This window comes from Dreissena polymorpha, chromosome 4 (genome assembly GCF_020536995.1).
Source record: "Dreissena polymorpha isolate Duluth1 chromosome 4, UMN_Dpol_1.0, whole genome shotgun sequence".
NCBI lineage: Eukaryota > Metazoa > Mollusca > Bivalvia > Myida > Dreissenidae > Dreissena > Dreissena polymorpha.
Genome location: NC_068358.1, coordinates 142,170,818 through 142,183,126, shown reverse-complemented (window position 1 = coordinate 142,183,126; position 12,309 = coordinate 142,170,818). Strand labels below are relative to the sequence as shown.

At 32.5% G+C, this 12,309-nt stretch overlaps 2 protein-coding genes across 19 annotated transcripts in view; both read right to left on the bottom strand.

Moving 5' to 3' along the window:
- Positions 1 to 12,309, bottom strand: part of LOC127877068 (heat shock 70 kDa protein 12A-like) — a 78,641-nt gene that overhangs the window by 53,532 nt on the left and 12,800 nt on the right. The window lies entirely within an intron of this gene.
- The window catches only part of LOC127877069 (tyrosine-protein kinase SRK3-like), a 55,847-nt gene that overhangs the window by 30,775 nt on the left and 12,763 nt on the right, over positions 1 to 12,309 (bottom strand). For 9 of the 18 annotated variants that reach the window (XM_052422676.1, XM_052422677.1, XM_052422678.1 and 6 more), the window contains 4 exons: positions 11,302 to 11,355; positions 10,750 to 10,803; positions 5,553 to 5,652; positions 4,306 to 4,410 (listed from right to left, as the gene is read on the bottom strand). In XM_052422676.1, the coding sequence (XP_052278636.1) occupies positions 4,306 to 4,410; positions 5,553 to 5,652; positions 10,750 to 10,803; positions 11,302 to 11,355 (313 nt within the window). The remainder of the gene's footprint in view (positions 1 to 4,305; positions 4,411 to 5,552; positions 5,653 to 10,749; positions 10,804 to 11,301; positions 11,356 to 12,309) is intronic. The other 9 variants (XM_052422680.1, XM_052422683.1, XM_052422687.1 and 6 more) reach the window with 1 other exon arrangement.

Here is a 12,309-nt window from a genome sequence, read left to right as displayed (position 1 = left end):
CTAACTGCATAGTATATAAACTTAATACAAATGAACGTAAAAGTATATTTAATAATTAAAGGATATAATATTTAATACAATATAATTAAAGGACTTCTCGATATGACCACATCACGCCTGTTTTCAAGGATCTACACTTGCTACCCATACAACACAGAGTTAAATATAAGATTATGACTCATACATTCAAAGCACTCAACGACCAATCACCCATTTTCATCAGAATCTTGCTTAGCATCTATAAACCAAGAAGATCACTTAGATCACAAAACAAAACGACAATATTAGAAAAACCATCACATATAATAGCTCCTAAGACGACAGCAGCTTCGCAGTAGCAGCTCCGACTCTTTGGAATTCACTTCCTTGTGGAATCGGGGATGCCAAATAATTGTGTTATTATAAACGGTCACTTAAAGGGATCTTTTCACGCTTTGGTAAATTGACAAAATTGAAAAAAGTTGTTTCAGATCCGTAAGTTTTCGTTTTAGTTATGATATTTGTGAGGAAACAGTAATACTGAACATTAACCATGCTCTAATATAGACATTATATGCATCTTTTGACGATTTTAAAACCTAAAAATTATAAAGCGTTGCAACGCGAAACGATTGAATAATTTGGAGAGTTCTGTTTTTGTCGTTAAATTTTGTGAAACTACGAAGATTGCTTATATAAGGTATAAAATACGTCACAAATGTGTACTCGGCGGAATAGCTCAGTAGGCTAAAGCGTTTTTACTTCAGGACTCTGGCAGGACTCCAGGGGTCACTGGTTCGAAACCTGCTCCGGGCAATGTTCTTTTCCCTTTTTTAATTTTTTTCTTGATTTTTTACTGGAGCTTTTATGATCCAATGTTTACATTTATCAATATAAGTTAAAAAAATGCCAAAATCTGTGAAAAGGCCCCTTTAAAACACACTATATCATTGAGGTGTAAGGGAAGTAAGTCTCCGGGGGCAGTGAGCTTAGTTCTGTGAACCTCCGATTTAGGATTGCCTCGCACACTTGTCATATGTCGATCACACCCCTTCCCTGCCAATCACACATTTTTATATTCTTTTTTTTTAGCTGTTTTCATGTTTTACCAGTAAGAATATATTGTTTTCCCCTTAATCTTTTAACATTCCACTGTTTAATTAATGTCACCTTAGGTTTGATATCGGCACGGCCTCCTTCGGCGGTGTGGCGCGCAATGTCCTCGCCCTAACAGGGATGTCTCTAGGCCCGCTTTGCTACCGTTGGTGTTACGTCTTTGTTTTTTGTATCATCCTCTGTTTAAGGGTCTGTTTTATCAATGGAATTAACATTTAATCAATTGATTTTTAATTTTTAATTCTAGTACTTTAAGATGAATTCCTTCAATCAAGTTGTATGTTTTTACCTATTATGTTTATACATCTTGTTATATGGTTACGTTGTCATGTAATTTCATGTATAGCGCTTTTGAACGCACAACTATGTGTGAAAAGAGCGCTATACAAATCAGTTATAATAATAATTATCACGATATTGTACTTTCAACTGAAACATGGCCACATGATCTAACCGATTACAGTTTAATAGGTTTGAATATTTTGAATTACATAAATATGAAAATTTGAAAACTAGAAAGCGGTCTTCAGGTGGAATTAATGTTTGTATAAGGAATGAATTTGTAAGTACAGATACATTAGTTTTTAAATTACATGATGATATTATATGTGTGAGCATTGGGGCATCAAAAAATTAATTTAGGTGATGATTTGTTACCTGTGTATGTTAAATTGTCCCAGAAGGTAGTTTTCGCCAAGCTATTATAGAAAGCCATACATTGGAGAGATTATTAAAATTTATTATTGATATTGAACCCCAAAACGGCAAAGAGCTTACTTTAATTGTGTGAGATTTGCAAGATTTTGTTAAAAATGAAAATACTAATAATATAGATTTTTTGCCGGACGACTATATCCCCGATGTATGTATGCCGCACTACCAGCAAGATAAAGGGCGGGTTATCAATAACGGTTTAATTCTTCTTGATTTGTGTAAACAAACCGGTTTGCGTATACTTAATGGTCGAATAGATAAAGATGTGTCCGGTAAATATACATATGTTGGTATCCTGTATCTAGCGTTGTTGATTATATGTTTACCAAACCGTATTTATTTCAGTATATATGCCAATTTTGTGTGCATGATCCAAATATTTCATCTGATCAGTGTTTGGTAGATGTTTAATTGTCTTTTTACCAGCCTCATAATAGTAATTCATTTGTCAAAGATGATCAAAATCAGACACATACATGTATATATGTTTGGAATGTTGAAAATAAGGATAGTTACATAGAAGTGTTGTCAACTGTTTATGACATAAAATGAATGCAATGCAAAATGCTGTTAGTAGTTGCAGTTCTGCCAATAATATAGATTTGCGTATTTCACAATGTAGTGATATTATTGACGAAGTTGTTTCCCCGTTATTCAAGCGCAAACTAAAAACACAAAATACAAATTGTGTTTGTTCATGTCCTAGCAATGTATAATTTACGTCTGACTGCTAAAAAAATATCGATTTTTTATACACATTTAAATGTATTTAGAAAGAATAAAACAGATGAATATCGGTCGTTATTAACTACCTGTAGAACTGAATAAACAATTGTATTGAGCAAGCTAAACTAAAATATGACAATAATCGTACCAAATAATGGTTAGATGCAAAATTTACAAATGCCGAATCGTATTGAAAAATGTTCAAACAGTCTGCTGGCTTACGAACATCAAACATAACCATGAGATAATTTGCGAATTACTTCGAAATATCCCGGATAGCTTGTTTTTTACTCCTGGTGAAGACGTTGTATACTTTGAAGAAAGGTATGAAAAAATGAGTTGAATACTATGTTTGAATAATTAAATAGCCCTATTTCAATTCAGGAAATTAACAAAGCTATAGCCGAAATAAGCCCAAACAAGAGTGCAGGCCCTGATTTATATTAAAATGAATTTTTTATACAAGGGAACAGTATACTCACACCTTATTTGCATGCTATATTTTATAAAATATTGACGTTATGATAATTTCCAACACTATGCACAGATGGTCTCGTGATTCCTTTACACAAGAAATGCAGTGTTAACGAAGTAAATAATTATCGAGGTATAAATTTGCTTAGCACTCTAGAAAAATTATTCATCAAAACATTCAATAATAGATATAGAGACACAGGCAGGATTCAGGCCTCACATGAGTATATGTTTGTGCTACATGGACTTACATCTCACATTTTAAATCATGATAAGCAGTTATAGTATGCTTTTATAGATTTTACTAAGGCTTTTGACTATGTTGCCCGGGATAATTTATGGTATTAATAAATAAAATCAGGTCCATCACTTGATATAATAAGGTCGATGTATAACGCAATAAAGTCCAAAGTCAAACTTTGTAACGCATTAAGTGATAACTACGATTGCATGCTTGGAGTGAGACTCGGTGAATGTTTATCTCCAGTTTGATTTTCCATGTATTTATATGACTTAGAGTCAGACTTTTTAAAGTTAAGGAATAGAAAGTATTGATGTTAATGCTTTTAAAATATTTCTTTTACTTTATGCTAATGATGTGATTATTTTCATGTTATCTTCAATTTACTTTTTTTATTGAGTTATTTATCTCAAATGTTAGACACAGATCAAATTATAATTTTATTTAAAATTGGAATGAGAGATTGAGCAATTCAAACAGAGCCAATTGGTATAAAAACCTCGCCACTTTCAAATGTCAGCCTTATTTAGATATGTGCACAATTAAAAAAAGTTTTTCTAAATTAAGATGCTCTTAACATATACTGTATGTAGAAAGTGGAAGATGAACTCAACCTTCCCCCGTCCCTATAGCCGAAAGAAAGTGTAATGTGTGTAGTATATTAGAAGATAAATTTCATTTTATTTTAGAGTGTAATATGTACTCAAAATTAAGATCTCAGTATATACTATTTTATTACAGACACCGACCTTACATGCACAAGTTTATTGAATTACTAACTAATGAAAATAAAACATTGCTACACAAACTATGCTGTTACATATCCAAATCATGTGACTTCTAGAGTCATCAAAGTATTTCAATTAAGCCATTTTAGGAAAACAAATCTACAAATACATATCAGTCTTTGCTCAATACACCTTTTTATATTAGACCAAGCTATGAAACAATCAATTAAGAAAGTTTATGTAAAGAAAACGATTCCTAAACCTTTTATTCACATAAATATATTCAGGAAAACATCGTGTATAGATAATCAATACAAAGAAACTTACTCTTGCGACTGTGGAGAGTTGTCGTCCTTGATAACATAATCACTGGGTATGTAGCCCTTCTGGCCCGTCGAGATATGTGTGGCTACCCACCAATCAGAGTTTGGTCTGAAATTTATAAACATACACAAACAACAATTTCAGAGCTAAAATCATTGTGCTATTAATTGTTTATATCAATAATATTACACATTTAATACCAGAGCGTATTTTCGTGGAAGACCGATTGTGTTCGAAACAAAAACGAGAACAGTGCTTAGCTTTTGGTCCAACCATTTTTTTCAAGCTGCTATACAAATTATTACAATCTCCCTATTTGTTGACAAAGTACACATGGTTTATGGCCCAACATTACAAAGTATGCAAACCTGTGTTAATTAGTGATATTCTAATGATACCAGCCGTGTCACTTTCTATCGAAAATTGGGTGGATTTTGTAGCACATAGACTACACTTTTCGTGCTTCTCCACGATAAAATATCATGACCAGATATTTGGGAGACAGATTATTGCAACCGGATATAACTCTCATGGAAATAGCGCATTTGCTGCATATTAGTTTAACGCACATTTGATTTCTCACTTTTTTTAGTAGAAAGATATCATATTGTTAAAAATATATGATGATAAAACTCGCAAATCACACACGTCTATGAAAAGTCAATTTTAGTTTATTGTATAATACGTAGTATTTTATGTTCGTTATGAAACATAAAATGTCCATGATTTTTTTTCATATATAATTTGGATACGATAATGGTAATTTATTAAACCCAATCCTTTTAAATATCTATTAAGGTGTATGCAGTTAAAACACACAATAAACTAAATTTATGAAACTTCATAGATGTGAGACATAGTAAATCTCCGAAATTTAAAGTTTTATCTTAACATACTCATTTTCGAATGTACTCCATATTTGGATAAATACCAGTTTTTATAAAACAGTGTAATAGGCAAGCCCAGCTTCTGACTTAATTCCCAAAATAATAGATATTATTCCTGTTTAACACATATTTGTTACATATAGCAAAATTTTTTGCAATTCACCGAAAGAACATACGATTATTTCCATATTATACTGTAGAATCCTGTGCTTACACGTGTATGCACTAGTTAATCTTGACATAAATAATGCTTTAAATAATGATAATTAGTTTTGTCCACAATAAATTAAACAATAATTTATAAAAGTTGCTTATTTCATTTTGTTTACACACCAAGCACATTTAATATAAAGGATATCTTACGCAGTGTTCTCTTCTACATTGAACTTGTCGTCTTTTTTGAAACTGAGATCGTCATCGTGTATAGCATCAAAATCGTACAACGCTCGTACGATGTGAATATCTGAGAAAGAAACGTTATTTATTTTGTTATAAACCATGCAGTATTTATCAAGTATGTGATAAAGCTTTAAATCAACAATTTATCCTTTAAAAAAAGGACAAACTATCCAATATGAACAATAAAACATATACGAACTTATACTTTTAGCATTATTTTTTTAACGAAAATCCACTTCTTTTTAATATAAGATTTGCTGACTACTGTAGGATTCTAATTAATTGTATGGACAAAAAAGATAAACCGTTCATTTAAAGTATTATTGTAAACAAATGTCTTCAACCAACACAACAAAGCAGACGACCAGTACACATGGTGCTAAACATTATTTTACACATCCAACATATAAAACAATCTCAAACTCAACGTACGTAGAATATTTTGTTTCAATATTAAAGTTTGAATATCAAAAAACAAAAAACAACTAAAATATAGAGACGAACAAGAAAAAACTGGGAATTTGGAATTAATTGTTCTAATGCACTCTGAACAAACAACAACAACAACAATAACAACAACATTACTGACTTCTACATAATCATTTAAATAGTGTGTGTGCCGAATATCTAAAACATATTGGATGCAATATGTAAACGACAAATTAAATGCAATAAGTAAATAACACTGAATTAAAACAAAAACAAAAACAAATATATATAATTTTCTGAATAACATATTTTTGTTTATATATCAGTGTTTAAATAAAGAGTGAGATACGTTATTTGAAATTGTTATGTGACTAGACAAAGGTATTAGTTTGAAGATGCTAAAACAAGTTCCAGCGTATTTTTTATCCGGTTACAGTAAAATTATGAAAGTATTTGATACAATCGATGGTATTAATTTTTTTTTAACAAACTTATTTTCTAACATGCTGTATAATTATAATTAGCTTTGTTTTATATATTCAACATTTTAATATATTAATTAAATGACAGTAGTTCACCAAATGTATTATGATTACACTATTGTAAAAATTATTGTTTAATTTACTATAATGTGTGTGCATTATTTTTATTGTGAACTAAGGAAGAAAAAAGTTATGCTTTTCGTATTCAACAACTTTTATATTATAAAATCTACATTTTTCTCGAGTGATATTTTTGTGTCGACCTCGTTTTTCTCTTCTTTGTGCGATGGCGATAGAACTTTTGTTATTGTTTATTTGTGTTGCATTATTTTATTTAGACATTGACATAGTGTTCTAAATCCAAATCGTTTCTTGCGATGACAGTATATGGAAATTTTACCGGTGCTTTTTATATTGAATGACCATCGTCAAAATAATAATGTAACCATAAGTTTCTTCAGTTTTTTTCTGTAAGGGCTTCATGTTCTTTCAATATATGCGTTAATTCGTTCTGTTTGATTATTGTTTTTATTTGTTTTGCCCAATGTCTGTGAGTATATGTTAAGTTTTGTCCTGTGTTGTTATCAAGTAATGTATATATTATTTCTACAAGAACATAGTTGGTTGATGAAATTAATTAAACACATATCTAATAATTTGTAGTTGCTCATAACTAACAATAGATTTCTTTCTTTATCATTCTATTATATACCAGTTTTCATTTGTAAATCAGTGAGTACCTAAGTTTTTGAACGATGGTACTTTGTCCACTGTTTTCCACTTAAGTTAGAAATTACGTATGGCGGATAGAAAAGTCAACTTTGGTTGTATTTGTATTTCGATACCAATCACCGACATCATGAAAAATATGCTCGAACATGGTTCACATTGTTTGACATTAGTATATGATTCTTTATATTTCGATATGCGTGTTTGTGATGCGACAGCTGTTTTCAGTGGAGAATACATCGCTCTAAGAGCAGTTTCAAAATAGTTGTGCTAATTTGTTGTTATAAACAAAGCAGTTTACCTCCTTTTTAACTTCGTCAAACCATTCCCAACTAACTTGTGGGGATGTCTTTACTATTCAGTGTCGATTTGGCTAACGACTGTGGCGACACATATGCACATTTTTGGTTCTCCAACAAAAACGTGCTAACTTATGTAATCTGAGTTAACGTGGTCTTTATGAATCTCATTAAATAAATAACATTTTATTATTTGAAACAAATAAATATAGTATGATAATTTTTCAATCCAACGACGTAACATCACTGTATAATGTTGACTTCACCGCCGATCTATTTGTTTAGAATTCATAAAACTGCATAGCTTTCTATTCGTCGAATATTGATTGCACGATTCCGAACGATTTACGATTAAAACATATAATTCACTTCGTGTAATATCGCCTTATTTCCGTCTCGGTCTCCGAGCATGTCCGTTACACTACGATAATATTGTTAAAATCAAAACAAGACAGCTGTTCATTGAGAGGGCCGGAATTCTATTCTATTCCCGCAGCGGCAGGTACACTTTGAAATCAATGTTTTATCCTGTCATTACAATTAAGACTATTTCAATAAATATATTGAATGACATTTAAACCAATTTAAACAGTGTGAACAAGTCAATTTATTTCCCAATTCAAAACTTCACCTCGTCTATACAGAATAAAAAATGCACGTAAAATTCCATGTCGGGTGAGTAATTCCTTCCTTATATGTGTGCGTTGTAAGCATATTGTTTGTTACGATATCTGTTTATTATGAACTACTTAGTATTTGCACATATTTTAACATACGTTTACGTAATTGTACCAGTCTGTTTGGAATTAATTTAATTCTTAATATCAATGCACCGCTGAAAACTATGGACTGAGTTAAAAGAATCCTGTCGGGTCCGATTGCTTTCGTTGACAAGTAATGCACTACATAATACTCATACTTGCAAGCAGTTTCTTGTGTATAAAATAATATGGTTAATAAGTTAATTCACCATCTTAAAGTGCATCAATGTTATGAAACTTACAATGTGTGCGGTGTAACCATATTATAGTTTTTATTTTCCGAGCAAGGATATAAAAAATGATCAAAGATAGTTTTTTTGGCCTGGGGCGTAGCCCCAAGGCCATAGTTATGATACAAATTTCTGAGACAGTCAGGATTGGCTGGCTGCCAAAACCCAAATTCCCAAAACTCCGATTTTACACCTTAATTCATGCGCAATAAAAGAAGTTCTTCGCAGATCTCAATAATCCGCCTTGTAAATACAGAACATCACTATATAACATGACCGTGTCATAAAAGTTGTAAAAAATATTATTGAAGCAAAATTGCTAAGCATTGGCTACGACATAGTTTTTATTGTTTGCATATTCATGCGAGAATAAGTTTCTCACTTGACGGTCTAGGCCGAAAAGATACGGAGTGTCTACGGAGACAGTAAGAAGAATTTTTTGAAGAAATTATATTTGGTATTTCTAAACATATTTTAAGATATTGTTATTTTATTTTGCGTTAACGAGACATTCAAGAAAAAAAAAGAAACAAACAACAACAAATATTCATGATAATTCTCGGAAATATACGAAGTTACCGGATATGATATTTCACTGCGCAGATCGAGCGCGCAAATCGAGCGCGAAAAAGTCTATATGAGACACCGTACACAATCTGTACACCGTTATTTATCAGGGTAAAGGCCCAGTCTCACAATGATGCCGGCGGAGCCCCGGTTCGTGATCCGAGATCTACCGGGATGAACAAGGGCTCTACCGGGATGAACCGGGGCTCCACCGGAGACGACCGGGATGAGCCGGGGAAAACCGGGGCTTCACTGGGAAAGTATTTAAATATTTCATACCTCCAAGATGAACCGGGAGTCACCGGGAAGGATCGGCAACGACCGGCGCGGCACCGGGAACAACCGGGTCTGCACCGGGAACAACCGGGACGGCGCCGTAGTTCCGCCGGGGCCCATACAGACCCCGGCAGAGCTACGGCAACGCCCCGGTGGAGCCCCGGTGAATGCAGTTAGAGTCCCGGTATAGCTACGGTACATAAGTAAACCGGCGCTCTTCCGGGACGCCACCGGCATTCACCGGGGCATTACCGGCGACGACCGGGTTGAAACCGGGTCGTCGCCGGTAATTACATGTATTGAAATTATTATGTATACCAATTTGTATTACCTAAACAGTAAAACATCTAAATACACAAAAAACCTTCCGAATGAATATAAATATTAAACGTGGTCAATTTTACGAAATTGTTATATGTAATGTTTATTTAATCAGACTTCTCTATATTAAAGAAAAGGAATAAGCTTGAAAGAAAGAGTATTTATTGGTACAAAACTGTTGACGATGTGTCAAAATAAGCCTAATAACCTATAGATTTTAGAACAATGATTACCCTTTACAGACCGACACAGTGTTGCTACATACTTTGCCAAATTGTTTGATAGAAATTTATTTGGATGTTTTTAACGATGTTTATTTGAATGCATCATTGTTTATGTTTGGTGTCGTGTACGGTATATAATAATACAAGCTCATGGTTACAAGGATTCTGGATCTGATACTGTTTCTGGAGTTTTCATTCCTATATATTTAGGTGTTTATTTGAGGACATACTTTAAATATTACTTTCGTTAAATATACACGTGTAGTATATATAAGTGTGTGGTGTGTGTTGGTCAGTCAATTGTGAATAAATAGTTATTTCAAAACATCCTCCGCCTATTCTGTTATTGATTAATTAATAGTTAAATCGACATATGTGAAGCTGGTTTTAGTACAGATTAAGTTCATATAGTGTAAATTGAAAATTCAGATGAACGTTTGATATTGTGTCTCAACGTATTATTGAGCTATGGAAAAAATTAAGATACTATTAATTAATCGTATATTGTTATCACTGTAATATCAGACGTATCATACGGATTGATTTGGTTTCTGTCGTTTCAAGTTATCATCATCACTTTGTTGACAGTCATAACTGAACTAAGCTCAGTCTATGATAAAATACCGAATACGTGAGGCGCATGTCATTTTAGCTATTCACTATTCAACATGTTGGTTGTAATTGACCGTTTTTTAATGTTGGGGCGATTTGCGCTGTATGATTTTATCGTAGAAACACTAGAATGTGAACCTTTTGAAACTGGTTTTTAGTTTAATGCAAGTGCGTTATAAAATAGCTAAAATGCAATATATATTTGGCCTCTGAATAAATTAATTTACATACCTAAATCACTTTTGGACTCGCTCCCTAAACGTCTTCCTCCAACTTCTCCGTCATCTGTACATGATAATATGTGTATACTTGTATTGTATGCTTACACATATATTGGATGCAATTTATTAATTACCAATAATTCTACAAATATCTGCGCTGTAAATACGACGTTTAACATGAATTAATAAAATATTTGGGGATAACGTAAATAAAGGTTTATTTGAAGTTCTATTTACTGATTGAAAATATGAAGAAAATATCATGTCAATTCCTTAGAAAAAATGTATTTAAAACATCTTATATAGCAGCCATTGTTATGTTTTATTGTTAAACAAATGTTCACCTCGTCCATAAAAGGTGCCAGTCGATATAATCATGTTCCACATTTTACAGTGTATCGTGTTACTTCATATTTCAAACATCGAACAATTCCCGAATGAATTTCATCATGTGAAATTAAGAAATTTTTACCCACTTAAAGATGAAATGGATATAAGTTCCATGATAACATAGCTATAATGTAATATATATATTTGTCATCATAATCCAAGATATACATGCCTAATTCACTTTTGGACTCGCTCCCTAAACGTCTTCCTCCAACTTCTCCGTCATCTGTACATGGTAATATGTGTATATGTGTATTGTATGCTTATAAAACCATTGGGTGTCTACTATTTATAGCCAATATTTCTAAAACATCTGCGTCCATTTGACTATATTCCATGAATGAATGAATGCTTTTTTGTTAGGATTATGTTCATAAAGTTTCCTTTCCTCTCATTGATATCTGTTCACCCATGAAGTTTCATGTTGAAATCTTGTATCGTATCTGAGATAAAGATCTGAAAAAGTATCATCAAACGAAAACAACAAACGGCAATGACTCTTTTTTAAAAAAGTGGAGGGTAACGGTTCTTGTGCATGGCTCTTCTTCTCATTAATCTCTACACACCCATGACATTTCATGTTGAAATCTTGTATGGTACATAAAATAGAGTCCTGAAAAGTTAGAATATACAAATAAGCAAAGGACGCTAAATCTTATTTAAAAAAGTGTAGGGTTATTGTTCTTGTATATGGTATTTCTCCTTATTGATATATATTCACCCACGTGTTTTTAATAGTGAAATATCACATAGTTTCTGATATATAAGCCTGTAAAATATGTGATAGACGGACGGACGGACGGACCGACGGACGGACGGACGGATTTACATATATTGTAATCTCTGTAATATCTGATTTATCATACGGATTGATTTGGTTTCTGTCTTTTCAAGTTAACAACAGCACTTTGTTGACAGCAATAACCGAACTAACATCAGTTTATGCTTAAATACCGAAGACGTGAGACGCATGTCATTTTGGCTATACTGTAACACTATTTAACATGCCGATTGTAATTTACCATTTTAATGTAGGGGCATGTCGATTTGCGCTTCATGATTGTTCTCCTAGAAACACTGGAATGTGTACCTTTTGAAACTGGTTTTTAGTTTAATGCAAGTGCGTTATAACATAGCTATAATGTTATATATATTTGGCCTCTGAATAAATTAATTAACA